The 20,009-nt window shown below is 44.4% G+C and overlaps 1 protein-coding gene across 4 annotated transcripts in view; it reads right to left on the bottom strand.

The window, feature by feature from the left end:
* PALD1 (phosphatase domain containing paladin 1) overlaps positions 1-20,009 on the bottom strand; it is a 201,381-nt gene that overhangs the window by 7,679 nt on the left and 173,693 nt on the right. For all 4 annotated transcript variants that reach the window (XM_030570349.1, XM_030570352.1, XM_030570351.1 and 1 more), the window contains exon 19: positions 14,501-14,656. In XM_030570349.1, the coding sequence (XP_030426209.1) occupies positions 14,501-14,656 (156 nt within the window). The remainder of the gene's footprint in view (positions 1-14,500; positions 14,657-20,009) is intronic.

The raw sequence follows: 20,009 nt of genomic DNA, 5'->3' as shown, positions 1-20,009 counted from the left end.
GGAATCCCAATGCTTCGTTTGGGTAGCAAAGAGCTGTTGCTTCATACTCTCTCATGTGTAACCACACACGTGAGGGAGAAAAGAGGGTGGACAAGACTAGCTCTGTAATTCAGTTTTGCTCAGGGCACTAAAAGCACTGAGGCTGCCTCTCCTTCCCCACTCCCACTGTTTGACAATGAAAACAAGGAAATAAATGAGGTGCCATTTCCCTCAGCTATTTCAGGCTGAACACAGCGGAGCACGTTTCAACTCCGATTTTGTTTTCAAAGAGAATGTTGGGTAAGGCAGCGCAGATAACATTCCTTCCTCCCCTTGCATTCTACACCCCTGATTTGGGCAGGGCACTCCCTCCCCTCAAAGTGATGAATGTCCTTTTCCAGCACAGTCCCTTCAATCGAGATTGGGCAGGCTCTGATTGTAACCAGAGTTGGCAGATGCCCCTTTCATCTCTCTCCGAAAAGATCAAACATGCCAATATGAATTAACAGAGCTAATTGAGACAGAGAGGGGAGGAGGTTTTCCCACAACACACAAGCCAGAGACTCCCCACTTTCTACCTACACAAATGAGAGAGAGAGGCTAATCTCAATGCACAGATTAAAAAAAAAAGAGAGAGAAAGAGAGTCCCAGCCCCCTCTCCTCCCTTTGTCCACTCTATTTTACCTTCTTACATTGCTCAGAATGACTCAATAACTGAACACCACACATATACACCTCACTTGCCTCCTCGTTGTTTGTTTAATCTTGGAAGATCCTTTTTCACTGTACAGAGGCTCTTTAAGTGCAAATTTAGTGTCTTCCCGGTTTCCCTTCAATGTTAATGTCTAAAACAATATTTTGCACAATATTCAAGAGTAATTCAAAGCCCAAAATTAAATGTCACTCTAACTTACAGCAGCCAAAGAGTATGTGTCACTTGCAGATACTGCGTCTTCAATTTTATTTTAGTATTTGATGCCTAGGTGCAATTGAGATGCACCACAGATGCATGGAGAAGATTTTATAAATGTATACAGCCCTACGCATACATGTACACTAACAATAAGGTCTTTCTTCCAACGGGTTATCACCATAATTACAATTAGAGGTGCTCAGTCTGGAACACTTTTAGTTTAATAAAGTTGGACAGCTAGCAGGGCTTTCTCTGTGGATGGCTCTGAACTTCAGAATTCAGTACATCCCAGTCTAATTGTAAACAGGCTGGACACCTCCCAAGCACCCTCTCGTGGCCTGGACTCACTCTGTAAGCACCCTGCCTCAGTTTCCCTATTCAGCTTAGGGCCCCTAAAATCAAACCAACTCTTCTTAGTTCATCCACACTCCTCTTTGGGACTGGATTTATTAAAATAACAAAATCAGACCCAAAATAAAGTTCTCAAAGCTTCCCCAAGTCCACACTTCCACTCTTTCCTGCTGGGGTCTCCCAGGTCATACCCTGCCTAGATTGTCTCAAATGACTAAGAGTACATATACACTGGGAAAAAACAAAACAAACTCAGCAGCGAGTCTCGTGAGTCTCAGAGCCCATGTCAACTGACTCGGGGCTCACAGGGATCACATCCTGGGGCTAAAAATAGCAGTGCAGATGTACTCTCAGGGTATGTCCACACTACAATTAAAAACCCATGGTTGGCCCATGCAAGCAGACTCAAGCTTGCAGAGCTCGGGCTAAGGGGCTGTTTAACTGAAATGTAGATGTTTTGGTCTCAGGCTGGAGCCTGGGCTCTTGGACCCTTCCCCCTCAGAGGGTCCCTGAGTCTGGGCTCCAGTCAGGGGTGAAAGTAAGTTAAAGGACTTATGCTGGAGAGGCAGCTGCAGAGGTGCAGGGAGACCTGGGGCTCAGGGGCAATTTAAATGGCCTCGGGCTCTGGCCACCACTACTGCAGCAGAGCTCCAGGCCCTTTAAATCGCAAATGGAGCCCTGTTGCCGCTACCCTGGGGCTCTGGAAGCTGGGCAACAATTTAAAGGGCCCGAGACTCTGGCCGCTGCAGGGAACCCCAGGCCCTTTAAATTGCCAGCCTGGGGAAGTCAGGCCAGTCCAGCTTACTTTCACCTCTGGCTCCATTCCAAGTCTGAACATCTACACCACAATTAAACAATGCCTTAGCCTGAGCCCTGCGAGCCTGAGTCAGCCAGCATGGGCCAGCCATGACTGTTTAACTGCAGTGTAGACATATTCTCAGAGTCCCCCGCTTAAGCCTCCTCCTGCCCAGTAGCCAGTCCCTGCCTTCACGAACTTCTGCTGAAGTCTCTCACTCCAGCTTCACTCTTGTCTCTCTCCCAGGGCACCTGTCTCTCTCTGCAGCTTCCTGCTGCTTGTCATAGGAGAATCAGCTCCTTCACACTCAGCTCGTTCTACTAATTACACCCCACACTCCATTCTGGATGTGGCAAGCAGGGCTAACTGTATGGGGCTCACCAGCTCCAGGCCACTGTCCCCTTAAGGCGCAGGGAACCAATTACACCAATATAGCCTGAATCTGTTGGCCTTTAGGGAATACTGCAAAGTTAATCTCTTTTCCCAGGTTCCAAGGAGGGGAAGATGTGTTCAAGGCTGGGACTTGGGTAGTTTTAGTTTTTATTTTATTTTCTGGTTTGGGGGAAGTTGCTAGGTTTAGTTTTGCTGGTGTAGTATTTGCGTTGTTAATATGAAGCAGAGACCAGAGAACGTATGTTTCTCTAATGTCTGATTGGTATAAATCCAAATAAATTAATAAATCATTTATTTATGATGTTTCTTTCCAGATCAGAACTTTTCCAAAGTTCAGGCTGTCTGGATCCAGGATTTTGGTGTGGCTCATTATAGACAGTTCAGTGTACATATACACACACATATATACAAAAATAAAATGTATGAATGACATTTAAGAAATAGAGTTTGTAGTTTCTCCCTAGAGAAATTAAACCTGTGGTTTGCAGTTTCGGACTCAGAGTTTATGCTGTTCAAATCAAGCTTATTCTTCCTTATACAATGAATTCTGCTTATGAAAAGGGTCTTTGGGACCCAGTAAGTCCTTTAAAAAAATAGAACAGTGACTTTTATAAAGAAGTGCATTTAGAGGAAACAAACCTATGGCTTTGTATAGGGGGCAGGTATTTCAGACTAGGCCTCACTACAGAGAAGCATTCAGAATTAATGTGTGTCATGTACAGTATGCATTCCGTTAGTTCTAAGATCAAGCCTTTGAAGGGTCGAGACATGGGAGAGGGCTGAAATTTGCCAGAATATTTAACTTTTTAGCTTTAAATTAAACTCCCCAGGTGGGAAGTGCAATGGGGTACGTTCACACTGCAATGGGTATAACTGCGTGAAGCGAGAAAAACAGTCTGCTACAGAAAACAGTGGAGGAGGGAGAAAATTGACAAATATGCTGCTTCATATTTAGCATATTTCTCCCCACCACCCTTTTAGTTTGTCCAAGTTAACGCTTGCTGGCAGAATTCATGACATCCTATCATGCTACATCGCCACAGGAAGTCTGATCACCTGGATGCCAAAAGATTAAACTGGCCAAGGTAGCAGAATGGAGTTTGCTTCCCTTTCAGCTCCTGCAGCTAGGAGCCATCATTTACATTTTTGAAAAGAATTCTAACTTGGGTTTAAGATATAAGATTTGAGCATCATGTGATAGTTTAAGATGTTAACAGAGCATTTGTTACATGTGCAGAGGATGAATCAAGGTTGGTATTACAGGTGCTCTGATTCTATAGTCTTCTTAGCATATGCGCAACATGCCTTAGGTGGCACGTGACCAGGATTCATCCCCAAATTTGGTCCGCTGATTGGATCATCAGCTTCCCTGGCCCGGGCCAGGTACTGACTGGGAGCACGACATGAACGCTAATCCATGCCCATTCTACAGTGATGGGGGACATCTAAGAGCCTTTAACACCCAAACGCCCACCCAGACTCCTCACTTCCACAGTGAGCTCCCTTGATTGTGGAGGGTTAAAGCACATGAATAAAGGTTGCCTTGACCAGTGATTTTCTTGATTTTCATTGACTGTGTTACTGAAGTGTTGCACATGAGTAATCTTAATTCTAGGCAAATGAAATAATGTTGTTTGAGTTTTATGTTTAGGTGCACTGGGACTTCCTGGACTGCCTAACTCTGCAGAGCTTCTGCAAATGTGCAGTTCAGCTAACCCCTCCATCCCCTTACACTCCACACACACAAGTTTAATCTCTGTATTGAGAGATCTGGAGAGTGCACCAACTCAACCAACCTTCGCATGCATCTACAAAACCTTCCCTGTGTCAAATGAGTAGGACTGCTGCACAGAAAGAGTTGATTGCTTGGATATGAGAGATGCCAAAGTGCTGATAAAGGAGAAGCCTCAAAAAGCCCTTTGTGCCTGGGAATAATGAGGAGGAGGAGAATGCTTTCAAGGAGCAGTTTAATACCTCATAAAAAAAGAGAGAAGGGGAAGGGGGGAAAAAAAGAAAGAAGCAGCCTGTCTCTGCCTCACTGCCTCAACAAGCGTCCTTTCAGTTTAATGGATTACACTCTATCTCCCTCATTTCCTCAACATGACCTCATCCCCTAGAGACTTGACCCAGCCCAGACTTGTTTGAAGAGTTGTATTGTTTCCTGTTCTGTTTGTTTAGAGAGGTACAAATAGCCAAACCATTTCAAACTACCGGGGATTCCTTTTCAGCAGTAACATTTGGGGAGAGAGGGTTTCGGGATTTTTAGTATGTGTTATTTTATGGGTGGGAGGGAAGTGTGGTACACCTATGCTGTGCACTGAAAGAAAATTACCCTAGCAAGGCTCCATTAACAAAACTCCTGGCAGACAAAAGATAAAATCATCTTAATCGAAAAACTACTTCCAGGACAAGAAAGCTATTAACCTCTAAGGATACTTGCCACATGTATACGCCAGCAAAGAGAAGCAGCAGAAAAAGCATGCAGAAGAAATGAAAATTCATATTACAAACATTTTTATACACACACACATATATACACACACACACACAGAGCCATGATCTGAAGAGGTAAACAGGGGTGTTGCAACCCCCATCACCCCAAAGTTACGATTAAAGCTCTGTCTGCAATACAATTTTTAACTATGTTTGTAACGAGTTAGTAGTTAGTCTCTACTCAGTTTGTAACCATGGCAACTCACCACATGTCACCCTTGCAAGGGGCCTACGCCAGTACGTTTGTGTTCCTGTAACCTGTTTTGCCATGTGAATGAGACCCCATACCTATGCCTGTGTAAGCAGTTAGGCAGGACATCCCAGAGCACACTGCTGCATGTGCTGCTGACAACACTTTATGCATATTTTGAGGTAATACAGGATAGCTGCTCAGATTTTCCCAGAAGGCACAGGTGCAAACATCATTAATCAGTGTTGTAGGTGTGGATACACAAACTCAGATGATACATGGTTGTGTTGTGAAAAATGCTGTTGTGGGGCCACAAATGGTTACAAACACACCTAACAGATAAAAGTGTTCACAGAATATTTGCAAAAACCTGGTTGTACTTGTATGATAGATGGGTCCTTAGCTTCCTTCCTATCCAGTACTCAGGTCTTTTAAATTAAGATACAATACACACCATATTTCCACACTATCCTGGGAGGGTGGGACTTGAATCTCCCTCCATGCTAGCTGTGGCCATGACCCCCCACAGATGAAGGTGAGAAATTGAGGTTAGCGAGTTTTGACCTTTAGGGGTTCCCACTATATTAGATTGTTGTAGAGTTGTACCTGATTGTCAGATATCTGCTCAAACTCTTGAAAGAAATAGCTTAAGATGCTCCCAAGTGGCCCACTAATGCAGGATGCTGTGGTGCTACCACAGAAAACTCCAGATTTGCCGGATCCAAGAGTCAGATAACATGGTCCCGCACAACTAATATCTCTGCAATTATGGCCACAGAAAGCAAATGTATACAATTATACATTATGGGACAAACACTTTAATTAGCCCCACATCCTAGCCTGCATCCATCCCAAACTTTCTCACGGAAGTCCTTGCTAAAAATCAAAAGCCAGTTAGTGAGTAGCTCCTCCCACCATCAAAATACACTGAGGCCTGGTCCACACTACGCTGTTAAACCGATTTTAACAGCGTTAAATTGATTTAACGCTGCACCCGTCCACACTACACTGCTCTTTATATCGATTTAAAGGGCTCTTTAAATTGATTTCTGTACTCCTACAAAACGAGAGGAGTAACGCTAAAATCGATATTACTATATCGATTTAGGGTTAGTGTGGACGCAAATCGATGTTATTGGCCTCATTATTTTACAGTGGCTACCCACAGTGCACCGCTCCAGAAATCGACGCTAGCCTCGGACCACAGACGCACACCACCGAATTAATGTGCCTAGTGTGGACGCGCACAATCGACTTTATAATATCTGTTTTATAAAATCGGTTTAAGCTAATTCGAATTTATCCTGTAGTGTAGATGTACCCTCAGTCTCCTTTAGCTTAGTCCAAAAAGCACTTGACTAGCAGTAGCAGAAATATACCTGCAGCAAGTTTCCCTCCCACGGCACCCTCACAGGCAAAGCAGCTGATTTAGTGGTGACATTATTAAATCAACATCACAAGATTACTTGGGATATTTTCACTCTCCTGCCCCTTGGTAAGGATGGCAAAAGTGGTCCAATTATTACTCCAGGGAGAGGAGCTCCCTTTGGCTACTTTTTCCAGTACATATTTGAACAAATTCTCTTCTTACTGTTGCTAAACTCACTTCAGTAAAGAAAAACGAGCAAGCACAACATCAAAGCTGCAAAAGCTGATAAATCAGCCCTAATCTATCAAGAATGCACAAAAATTCCCTTCTCTTCTGTGCACGTCCATCTGACCAAACCACGGATTGAGATTAACACATCAATGGCAACCCAGAAGCCAGAAGTTCTGAAGTTCAATGTGCGGAGACAGCTGGAAAGAACAAAAGAAAATTCCTGCAAAAATCTCCCCCATGCAGGGAAACCATGGCAGCTAAGGGGCAGAAGGAGGAAAGAAAAAGGGAGAAGGATGGGGGCAATCTGAGTCCAGAATTCACAGGCTTCACAATATATGCATAACCTTCAGCTGTTCCCATCTGACAGCAGCCATTTCAATCATGGCAATTACCACTGGAATATAACCATTCCCAAGAGGGACCCTGATATTTCAGATGCAGAAACAAATGTGCCAGCACTAAAGACAGAGCATGATTTGGTCTAAGTTTGTGGAGTGCGGGTGAATTTATTATTTATATTGTCCATTCCCTACTTCCAAAGACAGTTTTCATAACTTCAAAAGGTTCACCAGCAATAATCACTTCTGACTAGGAGTCAAGGTGATCTGCAAAAGTGTGCTCTTTTTAAAAAAAATTTGGGCTTGCATCCATGTTTAACATCTTTATGATGTAGAGAGGGAGGGCCTAGCTTTCTGTTTGTTTCAGGGAAGGGAGGGTTAAATAATTGTTTTCTGTTTGATTTTTACTTCAGAAATGTCAGTGATTGCAAGTCTGCCTCGCCCTCATTGGAGAGACCTCTAGGGTCTCAGGCCTGGTCTATACTAGGAAATTAGGTCAGTGTGAAAAATCCACACCCCCAAGCCATGCTGTTAATCTCCCCAACCCCCAATAGACTGGTTCTCAGGTAGGCAGAGTACCTAGGCTTACAAGAGAAGCCCTCCCATCAGCATAGTTAGTGTCTGCACTGAAACACTACAGTTGCCCAGCTGCACTGTTTTAAGTAGTCTAGCCCTCACAGTATGGTTGCTATAAGCTCAAACACCTAATGGAAAGAGTGCAGTTTCTGACACTAACAAAAAGACATCCTTTATCCAAAATGTTCACTAGTCATTGATTCTAAATAGGTGTTACAAAAAATTTTAAAAGGTCAAATTTTAAAAGAAAGTAGGGGCTTACAGTTATTTAAGTACCTAAAGCAGAGGCCAGATTTTCCAAAAGGTGCTGAGCATTCAGCAGTTCATATGGATCTAGTGGAGCTGTTATGTGGCCAGCACCACTGAAATTCTATACACTTATTTAGGTGTCTAAATACGGACACAGGAATGTAACTTAAAGCTCCCAACTGAGAAAATTTTCGTGAAAGTTTTAACCACTGACTAAAATTCCCTTCACCTCTCAATTGCTCAATTGCTCACTTTTCACACCCTTGACTTTTGTGATGTGACTTCAGCCATCAGAGTCTGCGAGGGTAGACAAGGCCTAAATGTCTAAGGCTTAAACAAAACCAGGGGCGGGGAGGGGGGCGGGTTGGCTAAAAAAGCAGAAACCTGCCATCTTCTTCAGTCCCCCTCCTCCTACACACAAAAGCTTTCAGACTTTCATCATACAGTACTTCAACAAGGAGAGCATGAGCCCAATATTTTCCCTTCCCAGGTCACCTTTTAAGAGCTGGTCTAGGTGTGAACATTAATGCATTCAGCTTGGACACCTTCACTTAGTTACTTACTTTCATTTGACACCACCCAGAGAATTTTTGAATGGAGCCTTTTTCGTATATTCCAGCCCCATCGAGGCTCTACTTTGCAATGTAAACAAATACATGAGCTCGGAGTTGTATGTTTCAGTACAATGGGTGATACTGCTTTTAGATTTGTACTATGGCAAAACTACAGGTTAATAAAGAAACAGAAAAATCCTCATTATTTTACTTTAAAAAGACAATATTTTTCTTCCAAGGTAATTGTGCACTGGGCAAGGAGGAAGGAGCAATGTCATAGTGGCAGTAATTCACAGGATGAAATGCTGACTTGATTGAAGCCAATGACAAAACTCCCATTGATTTCAATGGGGCCAGGATTTCATCCATAGATTTAAGGCCAGAAGAGACATGAAGATAATCTAAATTTGACCTCCTGCATAACACAGGCCATAGAATTTCACCCAGAGATTCCTACATTAAGCCCATAACTTCTGGTCGATCTAGAGCACCCTAACTTTATTTAAAAAATTTAAGGAACAGAACAAACCAGATCCCTATGCAAGCTGTTCTAATGGGTAACTACCCTCACTGTTAAAAACACATGTTTTATTTCTAGTCTGAGTTTGTCTTGCTTTAAGTTCAAGACAGTGGAACTTGTTATGCCTTTGTCTGTTAAATTAAAGTACCCTCTACTATCAGAAATTTTTTCTACATGTAGTACTTATTGATCATGATCAAATAAATCACTTTACCATCTCTTTGTTAAGCTAAATAGACTGAGATGCTTCTTTCATGTCTCACTGGAAAGGCAGTCTTTCTAAACTTTAAATAATTCTTGTAGTTCTTTTCTGAACACTTTCTAATTTGTCAACAACATTACATGCAGCAAAGAGATCAAATTTTCCAGGTATCCACACAGGCCGTTTGGAAAAGATGGCTTCCGTTTTTCACATTTCTACACTTGTACTGATTGTTCCAGTGATGCCAGGAATTTGCACTGGTGATGAACATCAAGAAATCTCACAGTACCAGTGCTAGGATGTTAAACCGTGGGAATGCAGAAGACGTCTTTTTAAAAAGTGATATAATTAAACTTGTGCAAAACCCTGTGTAGGCACATGTGTTTTGATTTAGTTAAACTGATTCCTAACTATTTTAAGCTAAACCAAAATAAGCCTGGTTTACACCAAACTAAGAACATGCACATAGCCTTTTGCACCAGTTTAACTAAATCAGTTTAAAAAAAAATCACACCTTCAATAATTTGGCGCAACTTTCTCACATAGATCTGAGCTTGCGAATGCTGTGATGCACTTCATCTCAGATTGGATGATGGTAGGGAGGGGGGTAACTAGCATCATTCAGCAGTGACCTCTGACTGATCAAAGCATGATGCTGATGGGTACTAAAATGAATGCCATTCTCTCCTATTTGTCTAGAAGGACAGTGAACTGGCTACAGCGTGAAGGTGAGAGGAGTAAAGAAGGGAAATTTCAGGGAACCCATGCACTGCTAAACCATAATTGCCTTCCGTTTTTCTAACAATACTAACAGTGCCAGCTGACCAGCCCTAAACAAGTGGTTTGGAACTATTTAGAAAAACTGGACAAGCACAAGTCCATGGGGCCAGATGCGTTGCATCCAAGGTTGCTAAAGGAGTTGGCGGATGTGATTGCAGAGCCATCGGCCATTATCTTTGAAAACTCATGGCGAACGAGGGAGGTCCCAGATGACTGGAAAAAGGCTACTATTGTGCCCACCTTTAAAAAATGGAGAGAAGGAGGACCTGGGGAACTACAGGCCAGTCAGCCTCACCTCAGTCCCTGGAAAAATCATGGAGCAGGTCCTCAAGGAATCAATTCTGAAGCACTTAGAGAGGAGAGGAAAGTGATCAGGAACATTCAGCATGGATTCACCAAGGGCAAGTCATGCCTGACTAACCTAATTGCCCTCTATGAGGAGGTAACTGGGTCTGTGGATGAGGGGAAAGTAGTGGATGTGTTATTCCTTGACTTTAGCAAAGCTTTTGATGCGGTCTCCCACAGTATTCTTGCTGGCAAGTTAAAGAAGTATGGGCTGGATGAATGGACTATAAGATAGAAAGCTGGATAGACCGTCGGGCTCAACGGGTAGTGATCAATGGCTCCATGTCTAGTTGGCAGCCGGTTTCAAGCAGAGTGCACCAAGGGTCAGTCCTGGGGCCGGTTTTGTTCAATATCTTTATTAATGATCTGGAGGATGGCCTGGACTGCACTCTCAGCAAGTATGCAGATGACACTAAACTTGGAGGAGTGGTAGATACGCTGGAGGGTAGGGATAGGATACAGAGGGACCTAGGCAAATTAGAGGACTGGGCCAAAAGAAACCTGAAGAGGTTCAACAAGGACAAGTGCAGACAGGGCCGGCTCTGGCTTTTTTGCCATCCCAAGCAGAAAAAAAAAAAAGGGGGGGGGGGCAGGGCCACCAGAGCAGCAAAGCAGGAAAAAAAAAACAACGTGGCTGGAGCGGCAAAGCCAGGGGCGGTGTAGGACATGGCATGGCTGGAGCGGCAAAGCGAGAGAGAGGGAACACAGCGTGACTGGAGTGGCAAAGCTGGGGGGGGGGGACACGGTGCAACTGGAGTGGCAAAGGGGGGCGGAACACAGCACAGCTGGAGCGGCAAAGTCGGGGGGGAGAAACAACAGCATGGCCAGCAAAGCAGGGGAAAAACAAAACAAAAAACCCTACAGGGCGGCTGGAGCCAGAGGACTCCCTGTGCTGCAGAGTGCGCGCCCAGTATAATGGGGGGGAGGGGGAGGGGGAGGGAGCGGGGGGAGAGAGAGAAGGGGGCAGCCAGCGCTTCAGTGGGGTGCTCGCCACGCGGCCCCAACCGCAGCACCACCTGCCGGGAGGGCTCCGCTCCGCTTGGTGGGGAGGGAATGACGCAAGCTGCCCTGCCGAGTTTGCTGCAGGGCGCTCTCCTCCACGCTGCTGCCCCCTACAGGGCAGCCAGAGCAGTGAACAACAACAACAACAACAAAAGCGGCCGTGCCGCCCTAGGTTTGAGTAGAATGCCACCCCATAGAATCTGCCACCCCAAGCACGAGCTTGCTCAGCTGGTGCCTGGAGCCGGTCCTGAGTGCACAGTCCTGCACTTAGGACAGAAGAAACCCATTCACTGTTACAAACTAGGGACCGAATGGCTAGGAAGCAATTCTGCATAAAAGGACCTAGGGGTTACAGTGGATGAGAAGCTGGATATGAGTCAACAGTGTGCCCTTGTTGCCAAGAAGGCTAACGGCATTTTGGGCTGTATAATAAGGGAAATGCCAGCAGATCGAGGGACATGATCATTCCCCTCTATTCGACATTGGTGAGACCTCATCTGGAGTACTGTGTCCAGTTTTGGGCCCCACACTACAAGAAGGATGTGGAAAAATTGGAAAGAGTCCAGCGGAGGGCAACAAAAATGCTTAGGGGGCTGAAGCACATGACTTATGTGGAGAGGCTGAGGGAATTGGGATTGTTTAGTCTGCAGAAGAGAAGAATGAGGTGGGATTTGATAGCTGCTTTCAACTACCTGAAAGGGGGTTCCAAAGAGGATGGATCTAGACTGTTCTCAGTGGTACCTGATGACAGAACAAGGAATAACAGTCTCAAGTTGCAGCTGGGGAGACTTAGGTTGAATATTAGGAAAAACTTTTTCACTCAGAGTGGTGAAGCACTGGAATGGGTTACCTAGGGAGGTGGTGGAATCTCCTTTCTTAGAGGTTTTTAAGGTCAGGCTTGACAAAGCCCTGGCTGGGATGATTTAGTTGGGAATTGGTCCTGCTTTGAGCAGGGGGTTGGACTAGATGACCTCCTGAGGTCCCTTCAACCCTGATATTCTATGATCCTATGATTCTATGAATAGGGTTCAGTTAATCTAATTCAGGTTTAAATTGAAGTGTGGGATGCGTCACAGGTTGGGATGCATCACAGGGTGACTCCAAAAAATAGGGCATGAACTGTAGATTAAAAAAGGTGGGAACTTGTGGGAGTTCGGGAATACTTAGTATGTAGGACAGGTGCAAACAGAAGGAGGAAAAGAGGATGTAACTAGGACCATTCAAAACAGGAGTGAAAGTGAAACCAGCATGGGGTGGGTGGGTGGGGGGCAATTACCGGGCAGCAAAGCAGACATAGGTGGAGGAACTAGATGGGCTGCAAGGTCTCCTTCCAGCCCAAAATGTTGCTATTTAAATAGGTAGTCAGTAGTTTTAAACATGACTGAAGACAAAAGAGTTAGGAGGCCCTAAACCTCCTGTTTGAATGAGTCAAATTGAGGCAGCAGCAGTGCTTGGGAGATTCAATTTAAAATTAGGAAATTTCCATAAAAGGGCCACTTGCTATCTTATCAGCACACTAAGCAACACCAAACATTCAGGCTCAGAGCAGGATTCTAGATTGTCAAAAGAAATGGGACTTGTATACATCAGCTGAAATATCTAAAACTCTTTCAAGAAGGTTTGAGTTCTTTTTCTTTGGTCATGGCTCATGTGTTTGAGTTACTATCCATCCTCAGCTTCATGGCTAGTCCCAAACCCTTTGCGCCTATGCTACAGGATAATTGCAGAGCCCAAAAGCTATCTGAGGACATGATCACACTGTATCACCCTATCAGGACACTGCGTCGAGACACGAAGACGCAAATGGTGTGACACAGCATTGGACATCATAACACAAGTGCTCATTCAGATACTAATCAGGACATCCTGTGAACCATGGCTCAAAAGAAGAAAACAGCTGTTTTCCATGAGAGTAAATCCAGGACTGCAGTCGTAACAACCCATTCTGGATTTACAGCAACATGTGACTGCAAGTGAACAGTTTCTAGGAGGTCTGTGTTTCTTTCTGTGAAAACTCTGAGTAGAGGCAAGGTGAAGAGCTAATAGCTGTGAGCAATTGTCAACAATGAGGAAGTAGAAATGAAGCCCTGGATGAATGTGAAAAACACAAGTAACAAATAAAGAGTTGCTCTTGTAGTAATTTTATCACAAATGGCAGGATTACTTTATTATATGTAGTACTAGTCATTGGAACCTCAAAGCAGGGTTCAGTTAAAAATAAAAACACAATGCTCCCTCTCCCCCCAAAAAACAAAACAAAACAAAAAAAACCCACCCAAGGTCCAGCCCAAACCAGGACCACAATCCCTTGAAATGAATGTACCCAAAGTACATACATGTTTGTGAGGTTTACACAAAGTTTCTTAGAGGGAGGAAACTGGGGGAGATCCTTACACTCACCCTATCATTCCTGCCCCTTCTCACCTGCAATGGCAGGACTACTTCTGCAGCTGGAGTGGAAGGCACAGCTGACCAGGGCCTATTGTGGGGAAACGGTGAACACTAAGGGGCCAAAGGTTTGGATAAATTCAGCTAAGCACCCACACTCTGGGGCATATATTCTAATGGAAGTTTTTCAAGTATACACTTCACTAGCTCAGCAAGGAAGCTTACCTCCCATGTGTCTGAAAGGTTTTTCCATTTACATTAACAATTTCTATCCAGATAAGGACCAATAGGTGCTGCTGTTTGCTGGGATTGTGTATTACTGATACTATCTGATAAAGCAATTGTGTCACTAGAAATACATTTGAAACAGGTTTTAAATTATATCATTTGGCTTCTTTATTTGGTTGAAGTGGACCGAGAGAAAGGACTGGAAAGAAGTCTTCTATTGGTCTGCACCTAGTCTATACAGTAAGTCAAGTGGGTCTTTTTCCATATTCAGAAATTGCCAGTCCCCTTCTAGGCAACAATTTTCAGCATTCAGTGAAACTGAATTTGATTTGTGGATAAGCTAGTATGTAAACCCAATATGCAAAAGTGAGCCATTTCTGAGGTCCATTGCAAACATGAGAGAAGAACAGGTTTATGAAATACTGCTTTGGTGAAAACTTTGGTCATGAATTCACTGGTAATCAGAAAAATCAGTTACCGGAGCCAGTCATCATTTCCTCACCAATACAAATTCAGGATTGAGTATAGGTCCCATTAACATACACTCAGTGCAGTTGATTTCTCTTCCAAACTGCTAACTGTGGGGGCTGGGAGAATTCTTACCTCACGCATCCAGACACTGAATGGCCTCTGCCAAGAGTCCTTCTTCTCCAGATGCAGGTAGGCATTGAACAGGATCAGACAGATGTATCGTTCCAAATACTGTAGGCTCCTCAGTTGCAGTGTCCGCATTTCCTTCTCGTCCTTGGCGGTTTTCCCCTGAAATGAAGGATGATATAATTGGAATGCTTTAAAGTCACCATCATTGATTCCAAACAAATACCACATACAAGAATGCACTGAAAACAAAGATCTATATACCATGGGTCTAATTCTGAGCTGAGGTAAGCAGGAAGGGTAGGGTAGCTATAAGAAATAAGAGTACATTATTTCTTCATCTGGCTAAAGCAGTCAAGAGCAACGAATACCATCAAAATGACATTGGATGGTTCTTTCTATTTCTGTGGAAGGGAAGAGTACAGTTAACTTTAGTTTATTGGGGGACCCTTGAAAAATTAGTCACTGGAATCTCAGCCTGTACTTAAGGCACTGCTTATCATAACATTTTATGCTTTCAGTTCAGCAATTCCACAAGGATCAGAATGCCCTCTACTTTTTAAAAATAGTCCATCACTGAGGGGTTCTTCTCCCATTAGCAAATGACATACTGCAAAAAAGTCTCCTTCCTCTTTAAGAATATTCCTACAGTTGAGATATTCCCCTTTTAATATCCATTGGTATCTATCCTGTGAGGCTTTCTCCAAGTAGAAGTCCCCATAATTTGGTGGGCGGTGTGAAGCCATAAAGAATCTATCACACTGGGGAACAAGTTGCATAAAACCATGAGCCTTTCCACACATCATCCCCAGTTTCCAAACGCCCAGGAAGAAGAATGGAGCTGGCTCTTCAACCTCACCTTCCCACCATAGGGCAAACCAATGTTTACAAGAATGAGGGAGAAGTTTATTTTTAGTTTCACTTTTTTTGTTAAAGCTCTTCCATGTATGTTTTTTGTTAAAGCTCTTCCTCAACACTATTGCACACCAGATAGATTTTACTTTCCGGAACACATTCTGTTCATATCATAACGCACAGCAGTTCTGGCCTACTATCCAGCATCACCAGTTCAAGGATTTTCTCACTGTTTCTCATTGCTCTTTCCACATGATGTTGGTATAAATCCCTGCAAATCTCTGTTGAAGAATCCTTGCTTTCCTTGACCAGGTCAGCTATTATGTTCTTATTGGACAAATCTCCCTGCTCAATAAGTACTATATCCCTTCCCTTGCTGCCCTATTGAGTGCCTGTCCTGGTTCTGCTTGCCTATTTTTTGATAGGCTATTATGCAGTTGAAAACAAGTACTTTGTGATCAGATTTTCCTCTCTTAAAGGGTTATGTCTCTCCAAGACAGGAAGACACAAAGCAGGAGTCAACCCATTTGAATTTTGCTGTTCCTTTTTTTAAAGAGGCATCACACTATGTCTCCTTGGCAACAATAAATATAACAGGTGATTGCACAATACTTGTATCAAAAAATGAAGTTGAGGAGCAGTCTCAGGTGGATTCAATATACACAAAGCCCTAGTCTTCCTGTACGTCAACCAGCCCACCTCACCCCAGAGCAGGCCACCCACAAAAAAAACCAACAACAACAACTAATTTTCTGCTCCCTGCATAAAACAAAGAAAACTATTCATTGTGTTTAAATCATGGGCGGCTTCAAAAGCGTCCATGGGAACAAAAGACAGCATAGCCTAACCACCTTTAAAAAGTTTAAGGACACTATGAAATGTGAGCCCCAATCCTGCTCACATTGAGTTAGTTTCCATATTTATGTGTGCAAACATAGGCCCAGGTGTACAGGAATGTTTTTACAAGTGCACATTAGCCTTTGCTTTCTGAGTCTGTGGCCCTTTATATCTGCTCCATTAATGGCTTGAGACTTCAGTCTGTCTTGACCTTTAGGACACCTTAGTGCTCCTTGAAATCATCCTAGAATGGAGTATTTCTGAAGAAAGGCCCAATCAGCCGCCTTCCGGTGACAAAAATAAGTACGTACTTGAAAATCATTCCTGGTTTAGCTTGGCAATTCAAGCTTTCATTAAACTGTGGCTTCAACTGTATAAAGAGTTCCTCTTTAAGATGTAGCCCTCAAAAATAGAAAAGGTATTGCTATGTGAGTGCTTGTGGGCACACGTGTAATATAGAGAAGGTCCAGGAATAGACATTCCCTGCCTCACCAGTCTGCAAACTATACCCTGTCTTTGTTATGGCTGTCCTATTTTTAAATGGCTATAGCTACTAGGCAGCTGAGGGTTGGCTCTTCCTCACCTCCTGTCCCTAATCTGACTATACCACAGCAGTGACTAAGGGAAACATGGATTTACAGGTGGCTGCTCTTTCATTCACAATTTCTTGCTGAGCTCTCAAAAGACTCTGCCTGTGTTCCCCTTGAATACCACACTGTAAGTAGACACTAGTTCCTTCTACGTTCAAAATAGCTAACTCAAGAAGGGTCTAGAGCTTGTGACAGCCACACAGAGATCTATATCAATAGAAAAATAAAACTACTATTATTTCCAAGATGAATGCAAGTCAAGGCTGACAGACAAAGCATGATGTTCCCTATCACTCTGGTCCACTACATCAGCATCAAAACAAGAAGTGGCACAACAGTCAATCAGCTGATGAGCAAGCTTGAGAGGAAGTTTGAGATAGAGACGTCAAACTATTAAAAGAAAATCCAGAACTGGTCTGCAAATAGCATCTCCTCATTAGAGTGCTGGGAAAAAAACAAACCAAAATGGCAATATTAGGAACTGCGAGACTGGATCAGACCTGAGGTCCATCTAGTCCAGTATCTTGACAGTGGCCAGAATCAGATGCTTCAGAGGAAGATGTAAGAACCCTGCAGATGTGGGATGATCTACTCCCCAACACATACACATTAGGTTTCATCCAAGTCCTGGTTTACACTATGAGTTTAGGTCGAATTTAGCAGCATTAGGTCGATTTAACTCTGCACCCGTCCACACGACTAAGCCTGTTTTGTCGACTTAAAGGGCTCTTAAAATCAATTTCTGTGCTCCTCTCCAGCGAGGGGTTTAGTGCTAAAATCAACCTTGCTGGGTCAAATTTGGGGTAGTGTGGATGCAATTCAATGGTATTGGCCTCCAGGAGCTATCCCAGAGTGTTCCATTGTGACCACTCTGGACAGCACTCTCAACTCAAATGCACTGGCCAGGTAGACAGGAAAAGCCCTGCAAACTTTTGAATTGCATTTCCTGTTTGGCCAGCATGGTGAGCTGATCAGCACAGGTGACCACGCAGAGTTGAGCACAGGTGACCATGGAGTCCCAGAATTGCACAAGATCTCCAGCATGGACCGAACGGGAGGTACTGGATCCAATTGCTGTATGGGGAGAAGAATCTGTGCATGCAGAGCTCACTTCCAAAAGATGAAATGCCAATATATTTGCCAAAATCTCCAAGGGCATGATGGACAGATGCTACAACAGGGACACACAGCAGTGCCATGTGAAAGTTAAGGAGCTGAGGCAAGCCTACCAAAAAATAAAGGATGCAAACGGTCACTTCGGGTCAGAGCCCCATACATGCCGGTTCTATGACGAGCTGCATGCAATTCTGGGGGTGGCCCCTACCACTACCCCACCACTGTCCGTGGACACCTGCAAGGGGGGAGTATCACGCAACTGGGATGAGAAGTTTGAAGATGAGGAGGAGGAGGTGGTTGAGGATAGTGCACAGCAGGCAGGTGGAGAATCCCTTCTCCCTAGCAGCCAGGAACTGTTCATCACCCTGGAGCCAATACTCTCCCAAGGCTGGCTCCCGAACCATGAAGCTGGAGAAGGAACCTCTGGTGAGTGTACCTTTGTAAATATAATACAGGGGTTAAAAGCAAGCGAGTTTAATGATTAATTTACCACGCCAAGCCAGTAGCAAGTAGTCTGGAATCATTGTAGAACAAAACCTTGCAGTGAAGGGGCCCAGGCTTTGGCTGTTTGCCTTTGGCTGAAAATAAATCATCCCCACTGTTAGCCACGCGGTGGGGGGAGGCCCGTTCATGCTGAGCTGCTTGCGTTCGGCTGACTAGGATCTTCCCTGACAAGCGGGTTTTCATCAAGGAGAAATAAAGAACTGTCACACTGTAGCCTGGCCAGTTGTGAAACTGGTTTTCAAAGCTTCTCTGATGCGCAGGGTGCCATGGCTGTGCTCTTCTAATCGCCCTGCTGTCTGGTTGCATATAATCAGCAGCCAGGCGATTTGCCTCAACCTCCCACTCTGCCATAAACATTTCCCCCTTAGTCTCACAGATATTGTGGAGCACACAGCAAGCAGCAATAACAGTGGGAATATTTGTTTCGCTGAGGTCTGACCTGGTCAGTAAACTGTGCCTGCGAGCTTTTAAATGTCCAAATGCACATTCTACCACCATTCTGCACTTGCTCAGCCTATAGTTGAACTGCTCCTTACTATTGTCCAGGGTGCCTGTGTATGGCTTCATGAGCCATGGCATTAAGGTGTAGGCTGAGTCCCCAAGGATAACTATAGGCATTTCAACATTCCCAATGGTAATTTTCTGGACTGGGAAGTAAGTTCCTTCCTGCAGCTGTTCAAACAGACCAGAGCTCCTGAAGATGTAAGCGTCATGCACCTTTCCCAGCCATTCCACGTTGATGTCGGTGAAACATCCCATGTGATCCACCAGTGCTTGCAGCACCATTGAAAAATATCCTTGGCGGTTCACATACTAGCTGCCAAGGTGGTCCAGTCCCAAGATAAGGAGATGTGTTCCATCTATTGCCCCACCACAGTTAGGTAATCCATTGCAGCAAAGCCATCCACTATGACCTGCACATTTCCCAGAGTCACTACCCTTGATAGCAGCAGCTCAGTGATTGTGTTGGCTACTTGATCACAGCAGCCCCTACAGTAGATTTTCCCACTCCAAACTGATTCCTGACTGACCGGTAGCTGTCTGGCATTGCAAGCTTCCAGAGCGCTATCGCCACTTGCTTCTCAACTGTGAGGGCTGCTCTCATCTTGGTATTCTTGCACTTCAGGGCAGGGGAACGCAAGCCACAAAGTTCCATGAAAGTGCCCTTATGCATGCAAAAGTTTCGCAGCCACTGGGAATCATCCCAGACCTGCAACACTATGTGGTCTCACGAGTCTGTGCTTGTTTCCCGGACCCAGAATCGGCATTCCACAGCATGAACCTGTCCCATGATGTTCAAATTGCCAGGGCTCGTGTTTTGAGAGAAGTCTGTGTCCACGTCCTCATCGCTATCGTGATCACGTTGTCGTCACCTCCTCGTCTGCTTTTGCAGGTTCTGCACATGCTGCAGGATAATGCGAAAGGTGTTTACAATGCTCACTGCAGCAGCAGTGAGCTGGGCGGGCTCCACGCTTGCCATGGTATGGTGTCTGCAGGACAGCAGAGTTGCAGCAGAAGTGGTGGAGGGCGACTGTTAGCACCACACACATTTCCTCAGGGAGAACACAAGTACCCGGGAGCCCATGACAGAAAACATGGATAAATTCGCTATC

The sequence above is a fragment of the Gopherus evgoodei genome, chromosome 7, assembly GCF_007399415.2.
Source record: "Gopherus evgoodei ecotype Sinaloan lineage chromosome 7, rGopEvg1_v1.p, whole genome shotgun sequence".
Classification (NCBI taxonomy): domain Eukaryota; kingdom Metazoa; phylum Chordata; order Testudines; family Testudinidae; genus Gopherus; species Gopherus evgoodei.
The sequence above is the reverse complement of the archived record's forward strand: the minus strand, read 5'-3'. Positions and strand labels throughout refer to the sequence as shown.